This window comes from Capra hircus, chromosome 8 (assembly GCF_001704415.2).
Source record: "Capra hircus breed San Clemente chromosome 8, ASM170441v1, whole genome shotgun sequence".
Classification (NCBI taxonomy): domain Eukaryota; kingdom Metazoa; phylum Chordata; class Mammalia; order Artiodactyla; family Bovidae; genus Capra; species Capra hircus.
Window position 1 is genome coordinate 57,360,273 of NC_030815.1, and position 21,423 is coordinate 57,381,695.

The 21,423-nt window shown below is 41.5% G+C and overlaps 1 protein-coding gene across 3 annotated transcripts in view; it reads right to left on the minus strand.

The window, feature by feature from the left end:
- Nucleotides 1–21,423, minus strand: part of LOC102170232 (transducin-like enhancer protein 1) — a 91,618-nt gene that overhangs the window by 46,130 nt on the left and 24,065 nt on the right. For all 3 annotated transcript variants that reach the window (XM_005683807.3, XM_005683808.3, XM_018052101.1), the window contains exons 5-6: nt 16,159–16,221; nt 14,474–14,548 (exon numbers count right to left, since the gene is read on the minus strand). In XM_005683807.3, the coding sequence (XP_005683864.2) occupies nt 14,474–14,548; nt 16,159–16,221 (138 nt within the window). The remainder of the gene's footprint in view (nt 1–14,473; nt 14,549–16,158; nt 16,222–21,423) is intronic.

Sequence of the window (21,423 nt, forward strand, 5' to 3'; positions counted from 1 at the left end):
ACTTCATCAAACCCTCACAGAAACGAGGAAGTACTGATATTCCCATTTCACAGGTGGCCAGGCTCAAGGCACTGAGTTTCTCCCAGCAGGTGGGAGGGGAGTGAAGTCAACGCAGGAAGGGCCACCATGGTACCACCACACACAGAGGGAGGCCTCAGGGAGACATGCCTGTGACAACTGAAAGAAACCACAGAGGCAGAACTTTGATTATCCCTTCCTTTCTCCTGAGCTTCATGCCCCAAACCAGCCCCTCTCCATGTCACAGACGAAGACACCGGGCTACAGTGAGGCTAAGAAGCCTGCAGAGGAAAACACTCTGATGACCAAGTCCTCATTCCTAAATGCCTTTGCCTCTATCGCTTAACCCATTCCAGAAGTTGTAAATCGGTTCATATTAAAAAGTACCATTGCTCTCATATATTTAAGACACACTACAGGAAATGAAAAAGTATCAGAAATGGCCCCTCCACCATAAATCTGGCTGCATTTCAGCTGTCCAACATAAAACTCATTTTTGATGAGATAGTAAAAACGATTAAAGCTCAATTTCTAAGGTGTAATGTTAGGAAATTCCTAAGATTCTGATTTGTGCTCACTTCCCTGGGACTCAATTACTTGTTTTATTTATTACCCCCTTGCGTGTACTGAATATATTAGATCTCTATGCCAGATCTTCAGTAATTTCCACCCCAACTACTGATATTTGATTGAATACTAAACAGGTTTCCAGCCCTCAAGAGCAAGCAGCAGCTAAAAGGCAGAAATCAGTGTCTACAGTTATCTTACAGTGAATTTTCAACCACTCCTAGTATCTTTTTAAAAATCTTTAGAAGCCAACCTCTTTAAACTTCCATTCCTTCCAAAGAGAGCACAGTTCTAATGAGAAGGAAATTGGAAACGGGAGCGAGGTCAGAGAGAGCAACATTAATAGTATTCTTGGAAAGTATTTATAAACTACTCATTCACCATTTGAGATCATAATAACAATTTCTTTATGCATAAAATCACCTTCCTGTCATCCCGAAGACACTAATTCCTGCTCTGTCACCTTTTAAGAGCTCAGCAATAGCAGGACATAAAACTGAAGAAGCTGGCAGAGGCATCACGGTCCACTAGGCATGCTCATTAGCACTTAATTAGGAACTAGACACCTGCCATAAGAAATGTGCTCAGAGAAGGATGAGGAACAGGTCTGCCCTACCAGCGATTACTATCATTACTCGGAGAGTGAGAGCTATGTCCGGCTGCTGCGGGGGGAAGGCAGCGATGCATACAGAAGTGGGTGCAGTGGGGTAATTAAGAGCAGCACTGATTAAAAGAAGATGAGCGAGGCTAAGCAGAGGGGAAGGACTTTAACTACAGGGTAGAGGATACAACCCTATCACCCTTCCCTGCACCCCACCCCTCCCAGTTACCCCCCCTAAAATTCCCCCCCAAATGGAGTCACCAAAAAGTGACTCCAGACGTGGGATTTTATGTCAGAGTAAAGGCAGTCTCAGGTGAAATTTGAAGACGCTAGAAGGAAGGGAATTTTCTGCCAAAGCCAAGATGGTTTTTAGAAAGATGAATTGGAAAGCATTCTCATTACTAATAAGAAGACTAAGCTTACAAAAATAAAGGGGCTTTGCCTCAGCTGTGAAGCAGACCCGAAAGGTTAAACCCAACATTTAGGCAAATGGCTCTCAACAAAGCTGTCCAACAGCTTACACTGGCCACAGGTAACCCCACCTCTACCCTGCTCTAGAGTTTCAGGCCCATGAAGACAGTCTATTATTAGAGGCAATGAGGTTCTTCCATCCTGAGCTTGGACATCTTGAAAGAGCCTTCTTCCACCTTTTTTAAAAAAGCATAACTCTCTCACAAAATGAAAGGAATACTTAAGTAGATAGCAACAGGGTGAATCACAGCTACTGAAGATGCTGCAGACCCAGGAGACATGAACACTGCTGCCTCACATTCTACTTCTTTATCCCGCCATGCAGAGCTCCTAGATCATAATTCCAGCTTCCTTATCTGGCCTCAGCTTAGAACACACCAGAGGGAGGGAGGGTGGGAATCATGGCTCCCATTTCACAGATGAAAGAGTGGCTTGCCATGGGTTCTCAGCCAGAATGATGATTGAAAACCTTTCATTCCCTTCAACAGCATCTCTCCTGTGACCCCAGCAGCCCAGGCATGTTCCTAAGGAATCAGTGACAGACCCAGGGTTCCCAAGCAGCAGAAGGAAGAAGGCAAGCTCTTTCTCCACTGATGACTTCACCTTTCTCCCTTCCCAGGTAAGGAGATACTCCTGAGGGTACGCAACACTGCACACCCAGAGACAATCCACTTCACTGTCAGATGTTTACTGGGAAATAAAACGATCTCCACAATGCAGCCTTGGCAGCAGTGACAGATGGGAATTTGTTCTGAGATTTACAGCTCACAAGTGCCATCTCTCCAGTCTCCACTTCCCAACACCCTACATATGAGAAATGAAAACATCTTTCACTCTAGCTCTCTTCCAAGGAAGCTGAAGAATCAAGCTGAAACAGAGATAGTTCCAGCTTCTCTCAGAAGACGCTTAATAAATAAGAAGTGTTGTCTGTAAGATAAAATATTCATTGAAATGAATAGAGGGCCCACATCCAGGAGATTAAAGCAGCTGACTCCAAAAGAGCAGCTGACCTGTCCCATGTGTTCTTGAAAGAACATGTTGTTTTTGTGTTTTTTTTCCCCTCCCCACAGTTTACCTGAGACAGCCTAATACCCATCACCTTCACTAAAAGGAAAAAAAAAACATGAATGCTACTCAAAAATACATGTTAAAATAAAAGACACTGCTATACAGCCAGCAACACCTCAAAAAACCCAATGGCTCTGCCAATTAAGGGAATTTACATGCATCAGTCCTCCGTAGACCCAAACCTGCCCAAATCATTGGGGAAAATAAAATGTTTCTCAACATGACAGCAAGGCTGGGAAAATTCAACCTTCTACCCATTCATTAGCTTGCACTAATTGGTAAATTTTTTTTTAAAGTTATTGGCTATAGATTTATAACCACAGAACACACAAGCAAAACAGTTTACAAAGCTATCAGAAAAGGCATTTTTGATGAACAGTGGTGGTTTGAGGCAATATGTATCAATCTAAACAGGTGGTTCTCAAACAAAGCAATTTTGACACCCTTTTCCCCTACTCTAGGGACATCTGGCAACATCTAGAGACATTTAAGCAGAGAAGGCAATGGCACCCCACTCCAGTACTCTTGCCTGGAAAATCCCATGGATGGAGGAGCCTGACAGGCTGCTGTCCATGGGGTAGCTAAGAGTCGGATATGACTGAACGACTTCACTTTCACTTTTCACTTTCATGCACTGGACAACCCACTCCAGTGTTCTTGCCTGGAGAATCCCAGGGATGGGGGAGCCTGGTGGGCTGCCATCTATGGGGTCGCACAGAGTCAGACACGACTGAAGTGATTTAGCAGCAGCAGCAGGCATTTAAGGTTGTCACAGCTGGGAGGGAGAGAGGAGAGGTGCTACTGGCGTCCAGTAGGTAGAGGCCGGGGATGCTGTTCAGTGCTGTACAATGCACAGAACAGCCCTCATCACAGAGAATTCACAAGCCTAAAATGTCAGTAACACTGAAACTGAGAAATTCTGGTCTAGATCTAAGCTAGAATTCTGTACCATTATGTTAGAATCGATGTTCTTATATGCCAAAGGATTTGCCAAATTGTTTAAAACCCAAAAGTACTTTTCAGCATTCAACTCTTCACTGTCCTTTCTCCATCAAGTACCTTGTCACAACCCCCCAAAAAGAGCAGCTGCTTATGCTGACTCCAGTAACAATTCAAAACAAACAGAAACTTCACATTTTACAAAACAATTTGGAGAAAGAGCTACACTGGGAACTTTTACGGACTGTTCTGGTGCCGCAGAGTTGATTAGGGAAAGGTTTAGTTTAGGGCATGAGGAGATGAATGCACTCATTCTTACCCAAACAATTTGAATAGGTTGGGAATGAGATGAGGAAAACAAACACCAAACCCTGAGTTAATGATACTGAAAACCCACAAGGAATAAAATAACCTCATCCATGTCAAACAACAGCCATGCATTTAGAATTTTAATTCACATTTTACCTAGTGCAGCCCAGGTCAATTATGTTGCTATAATGAAACTGACTTTGCTGTTTACATTCAGAGCTTTAATGTAATATAGTGAGGTGGTTTTTACATTTTTGTTTCTAAAACCGGTATAGCACAGGATTTGTCACCACAGAGCTGCCTATACAAGTAGAAAGAAAACCAGAAAAATGAAGACCAATATCCCCCTCATCCCCACTAGATGTTAATAAGTTCCTCATTACCAACCACTGAATCAATTTGAATTTCTGAAATTTAACCCACTTTACAACCTTTGGGAAAACTATGTCACACAGACCACAAACTGAACCCAACCAGAACTGAAACCATGCCCCAAAATAGCATCTCCAATGCTAAAAGTGTGACAGTAAGTGGCATTTATAGCACTTGGTATTTAAACACTTTTAAAGGTGGGCGGGGGGGGAGTGAAAAGTAGCATTTATTGACAGTTTTCTCCAAATCACTCTTCCTTGATTTTCTGCTATTACTCTGTTCTTTAAAACGCTCAGTTCTTGTCTTGGGAGAGTGCATAAAAAGAAAATTGGTACGCTACGATAAATAAGTGGGAGAAGTGGGGAAGACCTGTGTGGCAGCAGAAACATCAAGGACACTACTCTGGGAGTTATCTGAAAACCTCCCATTATGTGGATGGCCTCTCGTGTGAAGAGGGGCAGGGGTGATAAACAGGTAGGAACTGCTTGCTGGGGCCAAGAATTCACAAGCCACTTGAAGACAATAAAAAGTAAGTAAATAAATAAATCCACTGAAAGGCCCCATTTTGATGCAGGAGTAGGCAGGCACCCAGATGAAGGCCTAAAATTCTGAAAAGGATCTAAACTCACTTTTCTGTTTCTGCTTTTCAGCTAATCTGCACAGGCCAACCTGTTCTGCATCATCACCCTGACTTATTCATTCTACCTGCCCTGAGTGCCTGTTTCCATCATGACTTAAAGACCTAAACTACAGTAAGTTTTTACAAGTCATGTTTACTTAAGTAGATCCACTTCTAAAACCAGATAAGGTTTAAATAAAAAGATGCTCACCACCACCAGCCATCAGAGAAATATAAATCAAAACCACAAACGAGACAGCATGTCACACCCACTAGGAGGACTAGAATCAAACAATGGACAAATAACAAGTGTTAGAGAAGCAGCAGAGAAACTGGAATTCTCACCCACTGCTAGGGGGGAATGTAAAATGGTACTGCCACTGGGTTGTTTAAAAAGTTAGATGGAATTACCATATGACCCAGAGACTCCATTCCTAGATATAAACAACAGATAAAAGAAAACATGTCCACAGAAAAATTTTTATGCAAATGTTTCAGTTCAGTCGCTGAGTCGTGTCTGACTCTTTGCAACCCCATGGACTGCAGCACGCCAGGCCTCCCTGTCCATCAGCAACTCCCAGAATTTACTCCAACTCATGTCCACTGAGTCAGTGATGCCATCCAACCATCTCATCCTCATACAAATATTTACAGCAGCATTATTTATAATAACCAAAATGTAGAAACAATTAAATGCCCAGCAAGTGACTAAATGGATAAACAAATGCAGTATATTGATGTAATAGAATATTTTTCATCAAAAAAAGGACCGAAATACCTTCTACAACACGTAAAAACCTTGAAAACATTATGCCAAGTGAAATAAACCAGACACAAAGGGCCACATATTATGTGATTCCATTTATAGAAAATATTCAGAACGGAAAAATCCATGAGAGAAAGATTAGGCGTTGCCAGGGAGTTGAAGAGATGGAGAAGGGGGTCTTGACTGCTAATGAATATGGGTTTATTTTTGGAGTGATGAAAATGTTCAAGAATTACATATTAGTGATAGTTATACACGTTTGTAAATATATTAAAAACACCGAGCACTGTGCTTTTAAAAGAGTGAGTGAGGGACTTCCTGGGGATCCAGTGAGTAAGACTTTGCCTTCCAATGCAGAGGGGTGCAGGCTCAAACCCTAGTTGGGGAGCTGGAAGTCCACATGTGTCAGAGCCAGAAAACCAAGAAACAAAATAGAATCAATATTATGAACAATTCCATAGGGACTTTTAAAATGGCCCACATTTTAAAAAACTCTTTGGAAAAAAAAGCAGGGTGAATGATATGGTACATAAATCACCCATCAATTAAAAAAACCTGCACAGATCTAATAATTAAAATGAGATGCTCTACTGTCTATTCTGAAGACTTCTTCCTCTGAAAAGAGGGAAAATATTACAATGCCTTCTAATAAATCCAAATAAAAATCATATGAAAATATATGGGGACATGAACAAGTAAACAACGCTTCAGCAAGATTCCTAATAAATTAAAAGCACACTGCCTATTCAGAGAAACTCAGACACTGAAGCCAAGCCCTGCATTTGTTACAGATACCTAGCTGTACTCTCGGTTAAAAAAAAAAAAAAAGTCAGATGCAGAGAAGACTTCTTGGCTGTATTGCTCCATCCCTTTGGAAAATTAATAAAAGGGCTGAACTACTGGAATTTAAGTGGCAGGTAAGTCACTAAATAGAAGCTGGTAGAGCAGGAAGATCCATGTTTGTTGTCATTTTACTTACTTCCTGTGGTAGCAGGCTATGCATTATTCTCCTAGGGTGATTTTGTTTTATAAAGAAACTTACAGCTGGGTTATTGATGGGCTTTCCAGGGATTAACTGCATACTCATAAGAATAAGAGGCTAACCTCATCCTCTTAAACTTCACACACTACAATCCTATAGATGGCTGACAGCTACAGACGGAGGAGAAAAATAATCCAACATTTTTGCTAATCCTTAAACCAATCATCTCATGCAACAATGGGGAGTCCTTTAGGTCTACAACTCAATCTCTTCAGGACAGAAAGGCTCCTTCTACTGACACATTAGGAGTTTGTATTCACAGCCATCACCTACACAAACACACCTAGTCAGATACCACAAACCACCCTAGGCTTCTTTTATTTCATACTAAGTTGTTTTAAAGTGTAGAGAATTATAAATTTGCCTATGAAACAAGAATACAGACATCTGACCAAAACTGGAGCCCCAAACCAGAGCCCCACAGACCTTAACAGAAGTTATATTTGGGGAAAGTAAGTTAGATCACATCCAAATACATGAGAAAGGATAAACAAGGTTGCTTATATTAACTCCAAATTTCTCTGAGTTCTTGACCTTCATATACTGCTATGGAAAATCATTTACATTTTCTTATATCCAACAATCAGCATGGAGGCAGCTATCAGAAATCTGGCATTTTGTGGTAGGGGAATTGGTCATCTGGGCATCTCTTCTAATTCTGCCCTCCTTCTAATTCCATCTCAAGGATCCCTGCCACTTCTCAGTGCCAACAAAAGAACTGGTCCCTTCCCCCTTTATGCTAAGGAAGCCAAAAGTGCCTGATCCTCACATTTTTGCTTCTCAAACTTCTCTCCATCTGTTCCCCAAAGTTAACTTTTCCCATCGGTTCTGAATTTTAAGTTTGTTCACCAAAAGTTAGATAGCAATGCTTCTGCACTGCTGTGTCCTTATTAGAACTCATTCAAGCACACGACTTAATGGCAGAAGCAGAACATCAGGCTGGGTCTAATCTCAAATACCAACATCCATGCAACCACCAGAAAAGACAAAAGAGGAGGTGACCCACTGCCTGGAGTAAACCCCTTGAAGAAGCTTGGTCAACTGGACTCAGAGATGTGCTACAGGCACCAAGAGAAACCAGGCAGGCAAAACTGCAGTTCAGGGAAGTCAGTTCACCCACATGTCAGGCAAAGGCTGCCAGTCAACCTTACCCTCAACAAAAGCAATACAGGGTAAATGGTATTGTCCACCTGAAGATGGACGCTGATGGAGGTTAACTGGCTGTACAAGGTCACAAAGCATAATAGTGCCAAGTGTTCCAATAAAGTCCAGTCTTATCCTAGGCCCAGGTAACATGGGTACTAACACGGACACAATGTTATGCAAGGTTCAGTTCAGTCGCTCAGTCGTGTCCGACTCTTTGCGACTCCATGAACTGCAGCATGCCAGGCCTCCCTGTCGATCACCAACTCCCGGAGTCCACCGAAATCCATGTCCATTGAGTTGGTGATGCCATCCAACCTCTGTCGCCCCCTTCTCCTCCTGCCCTCAATCTTTCCCAGCATCTGGGTCTTTTCAAATGAGTCAGCTCTTCACATCAGCTGGCCAAAGTACTGGAGTTTTAGCTTTAGCATTAGTCCTTCCAATGGATACCCAGGACTGATCTCCTTCAGAATGGACTGGTTGGATCTCCTTGCAGTCCAAGGGACTATCAAGAGTCTTCTCCAACACCACAGTTCAAAAGCATCAATTCTTCGGTGCTCAGCTGTCTTTATAGTCCAACTCTCACATCCATACATGACTACTGGAAAAACCATAGCCTTGACTAGACGGACCTTTGCTGACAAACTAATGTCTCTGCTTTTTAATATGCTGTCTAAGTTGGTCATAACTTTCCTTCCAAGGAGTGTTTTTTAATTTCATGGCTGTAATCACCATCTGCAGTGATTTTGGAGCCCCCCAAAATAAAGTCTATCACTGTTTCCACTGTCTTCCCATCTATTTGCCATGAAGTGATGGGACTGGCTGCCATGATCTTTGTTTTCTGAATGTTGAGCTTTAAGCCAACTTTTTCACTCTCCTCTTTCACTTTCATCAAGAGGCTCTTTATTTCTTCTTCACTTTCTGCCATAAGGGTGGTGTCATCTGTATATCTGAGGTTATTGATATTTCTCCCAGAAATCTTGATTCCAGCTTGTGCTTCCTCCAGCCCAGCATTTCTCATGATGTACTTTGCATTTAAGTTAAATAAGCAGAGTGACAATATACAACCTTGATGTCCTCCTTTTACTACTGGAACCAGTCAGTTGTTCCATGTCCAGTTCTAGCTGGTGCTTCCTGATCTGCATACAGATTTCTCAAGAGGCAGCTCAGGTGGTCTGGTATTCCCATCTCCTTCAGAATTTTCCAGTTTATTGTGGTCCACACAGTCAAAAGCTTTGGCATAGTCAATAAAGCAGAAATAGATGTTTTTCTGGAACTCTCTTGCTTTTTCCATGATCCAGCAGATGTTGGCAATTTGATTCCTGGTTCCTCTGCCTTCTCGAAAACCAGCTTGAACATCTGGAAGTTCACGGATCACGTACTGCTGAAACCTGGCTTGGAGAATTTTGAGCATTACTTTACTAGTGGTGAGATGAGTGCAATCGTGCGGTAGTTTGAGCATTCTTTGGCATTGCCTTTCTTTGGGATTGGAATGAAAACGGACCTTTTCCAGTCCTGTGGCCACTGCTGAGTTTTCCAAATTTGCTGGCATATTGAGTGCAGCACTTTCACAGCATCATCTTTCAGGATTTGAAACAGCTCAACTGGAATTCCATCACCTCCACTAGCTTTGTTTGTAGTGATGCTTCCTAAGGCCCACTTGACTTCACATTCGAAGATGTCTGGCTCTAGGTGAGTGTGAGTGATCACACCATCATGATTATCTGGGTCATGAAGATCTTTTTTGTACAGTTCTTCTGTGTATTCTTGCCACCTCTTCTTAATATCTTCTGCTTGTTAGGTCCACACCGTTTCTGTCCTTTACTGAGCCCATCTTTGCATGAAATGTTCCCTTGGTATCTCTAATTTTCTTGAGAGATCTCTATTTTCTTTATTTCTATTTCTTTGCATTAATCTATTTCTATTTCTTTGTGTTAATCACTGAGGAAGGCTTTCTTATCTCTCCTTACTATTCTTTGGAACTTGGTATTCAAATGGGTATATGTTTCCTTTTCTCCTTTGCTTTTCGCTTCTCTTCTTTTCACAGCTAATTCTAAGGCCTCCTCAGACAGCCATTTTGCTTTTTTGTATTTCTTTTCCATGGGGATGGTCTTGATTCCTGTCTCCTGTACAAAGTCACAAACCTCCATCCATAGTTAATCAGGCACTCTATCTATAAGATCTAATCCCTTAAATCTATTTCTCATTTCCACTGTATAGTCATAACGGATTTGATTTAGACCATACCTCAATGGTCTAGTGGTTTTCCTGAATTTCTTCAGTTTAAGTCTGAATTTGGCAATAAGGAGTTCATGATCTGAGCCATAGTCAGCTCCCAGTCTTGTTTTTGCTAACCATATAGAACTTCTCTGTCTTCAGCTGCAAAGAATATAATCAATCTGATTTTGGTGTTGACTGTATGGTAATGTCCATGTGTAGAGGCTTCTCCTGTGTTGCTGAAAGAGGGTGTTTGCTATGACCAGTGCGTTCTCTTGGCAAAACTCTATTAGCCTTTGCCCTGCTTCATTCTGTACTCCAAGGCCAAATTTACCTGTTACTCTAGGTGTTTCTTGACTTCCTACTTTTGCATTCCAGTCCCCTATAATGAAAAGGACATCTTTTCAGGGTGTTAGTTCTAGAACATGACGTAAATGGTCTTAGAAAGATGAGCATAAATGAAACACTGAGAAGTTCGGCAGCAGGTATTTGGTTAAAAATAGGTAAACTATGCAACTGTTTTCTTTAAAAAATAAATTGCACTCTGCTAATTATTCTTTCACTTTTTAAGCAAAAAGAAACCATGTTTCTTCAAGGAGTGGGAAAACTTGACTGACAAGAAGCACAAGGGGACTTCCTATGGTGGTGGGGACAATCTGTCCCTGAGAGAGAGTGTGGCCCAAAGGGTATGTGCCTGTGCCAGTGGTCAGCCTGTACACTGTGCATTTCACATGTGAATTACACATCAAATTGTATAAATCCATGTGTGTACAGGTACGTACATAGCCATATCTATATTTGTATGACATATTAATTTTATATGATATAGAATCAATTATATGTGATATAATAAATCCAGTTAAAAGACAAGACTAATTATCTGGAATCCTAATCTCAGTTTACAATCAAATACTTAGTGTCAGAGCAGGGAGAAGAGAGTTCTAAGTTTCCAACTACCCAAATACTACAATGGGGAGTAATGAACTTAAACAGTCCTTTGGTCAATTTTCTTTTCCTTCAGGTAGCCATTAGCTATTCCACAAATAAAATGTTACATTAAGTCAATAAACTATTTCATTTTGAGCATTTTTAATAGCATTCCAAATTTTAAAAAAATATTTGAGGAATGCTGATTAAATTGTGCTATTTATCACAATGTTCAGGGGAAAAAAAAAAATCAAGGTTCATGTGAGTAAGTTCCCTTCCCACAATGAACTTGTTTTCTAAAGTACAAGTGTCAAACTGAATAAACCCTGTGCCTATTAGGATCTCTGCATTATTACTTTTTATTGTTACAAGAACATATGTTTAATAGCGAGAGAGCTTAAAAAAATTTCAAAGTATGGGGTTGCAGTTATTATTCTGCCAATTATCAAATTTACCATCAAAGCTATTTTTAAAATGTATAACCAAAAATATCTCAAGAACCTAAGAAGCTTATCTTTCTTAAATACCAGTAATCTATGTAAGTTGAAGGCAGGTGCTGCAGTGGAAAAGATTTAAAATTCAGTATTTCCCATCAGATATGAGAACTAAGTGTTCTATGTGAGTGCAGAAGCCCTCCAGTGCAAAATGGGTACCATTAATTCACTCCACAAAAATGGGGAAAAAAATAGAACCTTTCTCTTCCTACTAAAAGAGCATCCACAGTCCCAGGACACAGCTAACCTCACCTAAAAGCCTGGTGTCCTTAGGAAGATATAACTTTTTCCAGGTTTGCTAAAGAGAAATCTTTAGCCCTGTTAAGGAAGCAGTAAGCTCCTTGATTGTACCTTAAAGGGGATGAGAAATTTTCGGTTCATCTACATTTTAAAGGGTACTCTTTCGTGATCTTTCACACTTGTAATAGATGTCTAAACCGTTAAATTACTATTTCTTTTCTTAGCCTTAAAGTCGATGCAGACGAAGACCATGGCCTCTCTCATTGTTCTTTACCCTAAGTCGGTCCCTGAACAATACTGACAGCTGCTATCAAACCAGGCTGCATTTACTCTGCGCGCAGCTGCTGTTTGTAGGAACAGACAGCCTCCCAGAGCCTCCTCCCCTCTGGGGAGACAGGTTGACACACTGCATGTTCAATGAAGGGGTGCAAAGGTCCACTCAATTGTCAACCCAATTTTATGCTACTTCGATTTTCAAGGACGCACACAATTCCTTTCAAGCAAAAATCAAGCATATGCCAGAGCATGAAACTTATGGTGCAGGATAATTATTGATCACTACAAACTTTAAAAGAGCCTGCCGACATAAATTAATATACTGATCCAAACATTACAATTATAAAAGCCGCACATGCCAATATGCTGAAGACTCACAATTGGCGTTAAGTCTTGTGCTGGGCCCAATTCACTGATTTGGGTTATTGTTGCTAGCTATCAGAGCTAATCTGCCTTTATAATCTCAACAACATGTTTCCTGGACTAAAGCCACTCATAAAATTAGCGATTCATCTGCCCTTGCAAAACAACCTGTTATTTTTATTTTCAGATTCAACTTGAAATGAGTATTACCTATAAACATCTGGTTAACACAATTTCCTCCTTTCTAATGGGTACAATTGGGCAGTGGCTTTGAGGATGTAAAGAGTACCAAGTTTTACCATCAGGAAATGATATGTAAAAATTTAGAGCCTATCAGAAAACAAACATGTTCCACAAAGTTGAACTGGGTACTTGAGAACTGCTTTGCATATGTTTTTCTTTAATCAAAACAGGCTTTTCCATCCTCATTCATTTGGGTTAAAAAATTCTGCGCTCGAGCTACAAGTACAATTTGCTATTAGTCTTTGCTAATCAAACACAGTACATGCAAAAGTACCAGTGAATATTTGATTTGATCTCTGAAATAAAGCAATTCATTACACAAGAAAAGGGTACAGAAGGCAGCAGACAAATGCAGATGTAATTGTGTTTTTTGTTGAATGTGATTAGAGAGCCCACTAAGTAACAGTCAAAAATGTGATACGAAGGGGGAGAGATGCAGAGCCCGGATCTGGGGTGAAGGGGAGGAGGGAGAATTGTTTATGCAGAGCTAAGCTGTCAAGTGCAATAAAGCAGCTTGAATAAAATTTAAGCTGAAAATCCACTGAAGCTCCCCATTTCAGGGAGGAAAAAGCTATTAAAAGGAAATGAAGGTCACCCTCCCAGTTTATTTCACCTAATTGACTGCCAATAGCTTACCACAGGCAACCCGACTGCAGATCTGCAATTGAGAAACTGATGAAAGGAGAGTTTTCAAGCTGAGGCTCATTCTTTAATCCTCCTTGGCTCTTATGTTTTTCTCCATCTCCAGTTGGGATGTAATTTTAAACCCTGATGGATTAACTGGTTCCATTGTCTGTGGCCGTCACTGCACTATGGCACTCTTAATCCGTACAGCAGCATGTCTAATTATCATTACAAAGTGTCTGAGGGAACTATAAAGACCAGCAGGGCATCTTCTCACAAGCAATTAACATAAATTGATAAATGAGTGATTTGAATCCGCTCAAGGCACTCACGTATGAATAAAATCAGAAAGGACGGTCCCTTGTTTCAGCCACTTCTTTCGCTTAGTCTGGAAGGGCAGAAAACATGAGAACTGTCCTGGATCCTGCAGTTGAGGGGAAGGAAGGGGGCGTGGTCAGGGGGTGGGGAATGAACTCATGCAGGAGATGGACCCCACGGTTCACCAGGCTCATTAATGCAGAGCAAATGACTTGTGATTGACAACCAGTTGCCAGCAAGGAGCACTAACTGAACTCAACCCAGAAGAGCAGAAACCTCGTGAAAGGCTAGAGGGCACCAGGGCAGACAATCATCACTTCTTCAACGGCAGGAGGACTTTCTTTTCATTGAGGTGCCACTTAAAACTTCATGAAAGAGCCACAAGAAAATCAAAACAGTTATACATAGGTTCTAATACCCTGGGAAAGCAAAAGGCAAAAGAAGCAAAAGATAACAAAATGAAATAATTCCAAGTGATGTCTTGACCCCAATTGGGATCTAAAGTTATATGACAGAAGTAAGGAAAGTAGGTATTTAAAACCTTTACCTAAAGTTTTAACCTAAGGGAGCAGGATAAACCATATTTATTTTCTCATTGAAAAGAAGATTTATTTTGTTCCCATCCTAAAAAAGGTTGCTATTACCTCCCTTATGCCAAGTGGTCTTCCCTTATACACCTCAGTGTACCTGAAACCACTTCCCCGTACCTGAAACTGCCTCCCCTCCCTCCTTTATCAAAAACATCAAGGTTAACTTCATATTATATACAGATTAGACATAGATTAAGCCAACAGATTTAGAAGAGATGAAAGCTGGCTGTACACACGGTAGGAGGTAGACCTGGTAGGCCACGTACCCCGATGATGGCATTCAGCTCTGCCATGGTCACCTGTTTGGCACGTTCGACAGCCTGGGCCACCTGCTGCTGATGCTTTGAAAACAAGAAGAAAAGGTATTAGTGAGGCAGCCAATAACTTCACTGTACCTTCCAACAACAAGACAAATACTGCATGTGGTGCAGACTGAGGTGTAACATGAGTTTAAATGTGAACTTGCTGGAGCACATATTATTTCACAGAACACAGACAACCAGGGAAAGGAAAACAGCGGCGCTGCCCATCTCTCTAAATAGCACCAGTTAACTTCTGATGGGAATTTAGGGTTCAGAATGGTAGAAAGGCAAAAAAAAAGACATCAAAAATGGTCATGTGAAGCCTTAGAAATCAATAGTATGGGATTGGGAAGATCATCCTGATTCTCAGAAAGGGTTTGCTATGGTAAATTTGAGCAGGAGAAATTCAAAGCCATTTAAAACACCCCTTTGGATACTTAAATTTTAAACATTAAACCTGCAATCTCTTCTCTGGTCAACAAATCTCAACCCACCAGTTGGTTCTGGACTCTGGGAATTCCTTTCCTCCTTTAGTCCTGAGAGGTTTCACCCGCCACAGGAGAAAGCAAAGACACACAAAAACACAAACATACAAACATACACACACACACACACACACACACACACAAACACACACTCTGAGATCACAGGCTGGAAATAGTCTGAACACCTCCCAGGTCCACTCACAAATAAAAACAAAGTTGCACGTCTCTTTGGGAGAAAGGAGACTATATATAGCAGAGACCCTGAATTACTAAAGTCTAACTAACAACAGGCTTCAAAAGGCCAACAAATCTCAACGGTAACATCACATAAACGCTATGCTGGAAAAGGCTGCCATAGAAATAGCAGGGATGGTGCTACCCAGCATGGAGCAGTAGATGCCAACAAGAACAGACACTCAGCATTCCAGCTCCAAGGCCCATAAGCTTTTCACTCTGTCTCAAGATATGTGCATCCTGTACACACTTAGAACACAGTTTTACATTTATTAGCTTGTATCCAAAAGTAAACTTTAAGGCAAAACTAAAACATACTGGTTTTGAGTCAATTTCATAGGTTTACTCACACAAAGAGCTTTCCCCTCTCAAAATATGAAGGTTAAACTATCTATGACTTCATAAAATAAAATGGCTCATATATGGATATAACTCTGTAAGCCAAGGTAACATGAACATGCAACATGAACGCTCTTAACCTTAAGAGTATTGGCATCCACTCCCTCCACAGACAGCATTAAGTCAATCTGCCTTGAGGTACAAGGACAAATGAAATACCTGCTCCCATGATCAAGGCAACCCTAATGGAACCATTTTTAAAACGCAGTAAAAGAAACAGTAAAAGGACACATTAATCATCAGAAGCTATCAAGCTTATACTCCTCCTTGAAGAAAAGGAAAGCTTTACGCTTGACAGTCATTTTGCAGTTTTCCATAGAAAAGAATTAATTTAAGGTTGAGCTATCGTCACTGCTTCCACAGCGTGCCCTTAGATCTATGAGATGGAATAGCAGGGGGTTTACACACTTCAGCTGTAACAGATGTTCTTCACACTTGTTCCTCGTGATAAAATTAACATCTTAAAACTAGCTAATTTGCAAACAGAGAAGCAACATAATTGCACTTTAACAGCTGAACAGTTTTACTTACTTCCTGAGACAGAAATGGGATGACTTGTGCACAAATCGTATTCAATCTCTTGGCGATTTCAGTCTATAAAGACAAAGTCATATAAATGGTTAGCGTATTTCATAATCAGCTCAGAAGATAAAACTTCATACCCAACAGTGGAGTCCTCTAACTGCCTCACTCTTAAAGGCATAAAATTGCTTTCCCAGGCTATGTTAGCAATATTTATCTTGAGATAAACAATAGATATTAATCCCACTTGCAAAGAAAGACATAATCGCACGTTTTATTGGTCACTTAAATAAGAGATAATGGGTAGTTTAATTGAGTCAGAAAATCTATGCAGTTTGAGGCTATATAATCATTTAACCTGGTGATTCCAAACCCTTCTGTACACTTATTTAATTATGGCATACCAGAGCACTTTTATGAAGCAAGTTCATTCAAACCAAAGTCAGAACCCTGGAGAGCAGAAGCACTGCCAAAGCAGACTAGCTCTCAAGTTGAGGTCCAGAGTGAGAGTGGAAGGCCTCCTTCCACTTGTTTCAACTCCTGCACAACTGAAACTGAACTTTAATGTTAGTAAGCCTTCACCAAGTTTCAAAATTTCAAACAAGCCTAGAAAACACTGCTGAAACAGACTCAAATCCGGACAGTCAGGACAAGGGGTTCTGGATATCTGTAAAGTTTTACCACAACTCAGCATCAAATGCCAGGAGTAAAGTGACAGGGCCCACGGTTCCACTGAGTTTAAGAAAATGTGTCCTGAGTGTCTGTGGCACAGGCTATTCTAGAGCAAGGAGGAATAGTCCCTGCTCAGCTCCAAAGGCACAGGAGTCCCTCTGCAAGAGGGACAAATTGGCAAAGGAGGGAATACAGTGTGCTCAGCTCACACACTAGGAAGGCTCCCCCCTGCCCAGCCCCCTCCTCCAACACCCTGCAGCAATGCAAAGGAGCCCTGCCCTCCTCTAACTCTGGAGAACAGTTCTGTTTTGCAAGGTGGTGGGGGGAAGACATCTGAAGAGTCCCAGGTTGACCTTATGTATATATCTCATCATTTCTGTCAATGCTTACTGATGCCACCTCTATTACTGAATTAGGCAATGAAAAGGACTATGGGGAGAAAAAAAATAAGAAGAGCACAGCCCATGCCCTTGAAAGAGAGAGAATGGAATAAGTGAGATAAAGTAGAAACCTCAGGAACTGTATAATCAAGTACATAAAAAAGAGCTGCCTTTTGTCCTCTGCGATGATTCCAGTTAACTGAGCAACAAGCCTTTCCTTTTATGGGATTGGATTTATGCCAATCCAACTCAATTCTCCCTGACCACCACTGAGACAGGGTTACAGACCGTGCCTTGGAAGAAATGTACTGGAAAGGGAAATCACTGGTATAGAGAACAATCCCATGACCTTGCTTGAACAAGTGGAGCTAACAGATACGTATATGCAAAAAGGGCACAGCTGTACCAGGTGCAATCACAAAACTGGGTCAGCCCCACCTAGCTCTTTTGATCACAGCCACCCACTCAAGCGAACACAAGGTCACGGCTCTCCTGGAAAGCATGGGCCAGCTACCCTTGCCTTTGCAACAAGGTTCTACCCTGTATGTTTGGATAGACATAAAGAGGCAGAGATGCCCTTTGTGGGGTCTGAGGTCCTTGCTCTCCACTGTCCACCTACCATACATTCCAACAGCATTCTGTTCTTACCCGGCCTCCAAAATTCTCTTCATGTTTTCCAATGTTAAAAATGACATCTGCTCACTCTGAGTAATATATGCAGATGTATACTACACAGAAATACACAAGAACTAAATCTGCCATCCAGAGACAACCACAATAATTCTGTGGTGATGCTGGGAAGCAACCCGCTAGGCTCTCATTATCTGTGTGTGCACAAGCCCGGAGTGAGAGAGACGCCTTGATATCAACAGGTCCCGTGAGGTATACTGCTCTTCTGCAATTTGTTCCTTCCATTCAAATGTGTCATGGACACCCTTCCACTCCATAAAGACAGATACGAGTAAGAACGTCATCAATATATCCCACTACACAAGCAGTCAGGTCTGAACACTCCCAACATCGGGGGTATTTATTTTTCACCTAATATTCCACATTTACATGCTCTACGTCAAATAACCCTTTCCCTAGGTCTCTAAAAGGAATCTCTAGAAGTGAAATTGCTAGGTCAAAGTGTCTGCATATTTTACACTGTAATGCATGCTGATAAACTGCCTAGCAGAGAAGCTTACCAATTTATATTATCAGTCTATGATGGTGCTTGCTCCGCCCCCCCCTCCCCGCCCAGCGTCAATACTGCGTTTCACTGACCTTTTTAAAATCTTTATCCATCTAATAGATTAAAAAATGATCTCATTTTTATTTGCATTACTCCGATTCTTCCTGAAGTCAAACATCTTTTCATATATTGATTGGTCCACTTTATTTTTCCTTTGGTATTTATTCACCCTTGTCTTTTTGTAGTAGTTCCTTCCATAAGATAAACACTGACTTTTCCACGGTTTTCCACCTTGTCACCTGTCTTTCAACCTTGCTTAGTATGGGTTTTTGCTATACATAACTGCGTTTTCACATGGTCGGACTAAAGAATAGCCTTCCTGTGTTCCTGGCCTGTGGGTCAGGATTAGAACCCTCCCAAATTAAAGAAGCCTTTCTTAATTTTCCTCTAGCGCTGCTATGGCTGTACCTTCTACATTTAATTACTTGACCTACACGGAATTTATTTTAGTTTAAGAAGGAAAGATGATCTTCTCTTTAATTAATAATTATATATGTTATTACACAGAGTGGCTTCAAGGTAGAAGTGAACTTCACTGTCAGGGGACAGTTAAGACCTGGTCTGAATGAAATGAACTCATAAACCTTTAATATTAATCCTTTAATATTAAGAGGAAAATAAAAGAAGTACAGATTAAAAGCACAGACCACATAAATTGGGTTAGCGCAGCTAAGACTGCAACAGGAGGACGAGTGTTAAAGATCAAAGCTCAAACTGATGCAGAGACATCAAAAGCCATACCATTTGTCCTGGGAATTCTCAATAAACGGTTTGGGAAAGAAACAGAAACAAGAACAAGAGAGAAGGATCTTGTCCCAGCTGTCTCCTTCCTCTGCCAGGTTTCTAATCCCTAATCTTAAAGCCATCCTCTGACAAGTGAGCTTGACCTTGAGCCAGGAAACCTAGCTTCCAACCTCACCTCTGGTTTACCTTGAAATTCTCCAAGCTAGCTGTAGAGTCCCTGTTCCTGGCAGCACGAGGACGCATCTGATCTCCCTGACAGTGCTCTGGGAGGCCTAACATCACCACCACTGCCGCCCTTCAAACAGTCTGGATGACAACTGACAGTGATTCTCCAGCATCATCTCTTGCTTCAACATACGGCTATTCTGACAAGAACTTGGCACAAATTAATAAGTAGTAGTGTTCTCTACCTGTGCTTCTATTCCTGACCACAGAGTTTACAAGCAGGTTAAACTGGATACTTGACCTTGCTCAAGCGGGTGTTGAGAAAGTCCCATAACCTTTTCAGACTGCCTTCTTTCTACCTCTTCCAAAGACGAGACAACTCCAATGGAAAAAAAAACAAAAACAAAAAAACTGCAGGCTAACTGTGTTTTCCACACATAAATCATTTTCCTGACCAAAACTGAAGATGTGTTTGGTACCTGCTAACAGACATATTGTTTATAAGTAAACTTACCCTGTGTCTGTATTTCTGACACCACGTAAGGCAACAACACTAAGTCAGCCTTCAAGAGCCAGCCCCAAACCAGATTTGCATGGAAACACTGCACCCAGAAACTTACCCAGCTGGGTAAAGGCACCCGCATCAGGCCTTGCCTCAGGGACGGCAGGCCCCACCGAGGCAGCAGGAGTCCGTCTGTTCAGAACCAGCTTTTTTAAAGTGCATTATGTGTTATTTTATTTTCGGCTACACTGAGTCTTCATTGCTGCGCTCATGCTTCGGTAGCTGCAACTCACGGCTTAGCTGCCCTGCAGCATGTGGGGTCTTCCCAGAGCAGGGATCAAACCTATCTCTCCTGCACTGGCAAGCAGATTCCTAACCACTGGACCAGCGGGGAGTCCCCAGAACCAACTTTTATTCTCATCAGTGCCAACTCCTTTCTCACTGATTTGCTTATGGTGATAAGAGTCAGCCTTCATAATCCAAGAACTTGCATCTCAGCAAAGTAGTGCTAGGTGTCCTGAGTTAAGTCAGTTCAACGGCTGAGTGCCAGGTCTCTTATCACCAATCTACTTCAGCGATTTATCAGAATCACATAAGCTAATACGTAAACTACTTATAAAGTGCTGTGCTCTCATCCCAGTCCTTTAAGGACGACCTCAAATCCAAATAGAAGCTGCCTTTCCCCTGTAACACCAATAAACAAATTCTAGGCCCTTCAAGATCCTCCAGAGCAATTTAACTTTATTTAGTAAACTAAGACTAAATGTTGAAAATCACATCTGACATGAAGCTTCTGGACAGTTTCCTACAGCTTCCAGCATTAAGGCCAGCATCATGCAACTCAACCTAACAGGGAAGCAGGAGAAGACTCCTGATACAGCTCCTCGCTGAACCCTCCCCATCAAAACTGACCACAGGATACCCTTTCCACATTTGGAACTTTCAAAGGAATGGCTTACAGAACCAAAACAGAATCCCCATACATCCCAAACTCAATGACCAACACTGAACTACATAAACCATTCCTAACCAGTGTTAGGAAAAGGCTCTGTTTACAGTAAGAAATCACATCTCAGTACAAAAGTCAGGTTGCTGTTGTTGCTTAGTCACTCTGTTATGTCTGACTCTTTGCAACCCTCATGGACTATAGCCTGCCAGGCTCCTCTCTATCCATGGGATTTTCCAGGAAAGAATACTGGAGTGGATTGTCATTTCCTTCTCCAGCGGATTTCCCTGACCCAGGTATCGAACCTGCATCTCCTGCACTGCAGGTGAAGTCTTTACCATTGAGCCATCTGGGAAGCCCGCAAGATTCAGATACATGTATATTTTAACAGAGTTAAAGAGGTCAAATATCTCAAAGGCCAGCAATGAACCGAGCTCTTCAACTGAAGATATGATCTTCTGGGCATCTGAACTTCCGTTTTCGGACTTCACGATTCCTAAAAGCTCAACTCTCCACCTTTTCACATTCCTTCCACCTCATCTAATTAGCAGACTGAAGAGCCAGCCTGCTTTCCAACGGCTGCCCACTTCTCCACTGCACACTGAGTAGTATATAATGAGGGCTGCTG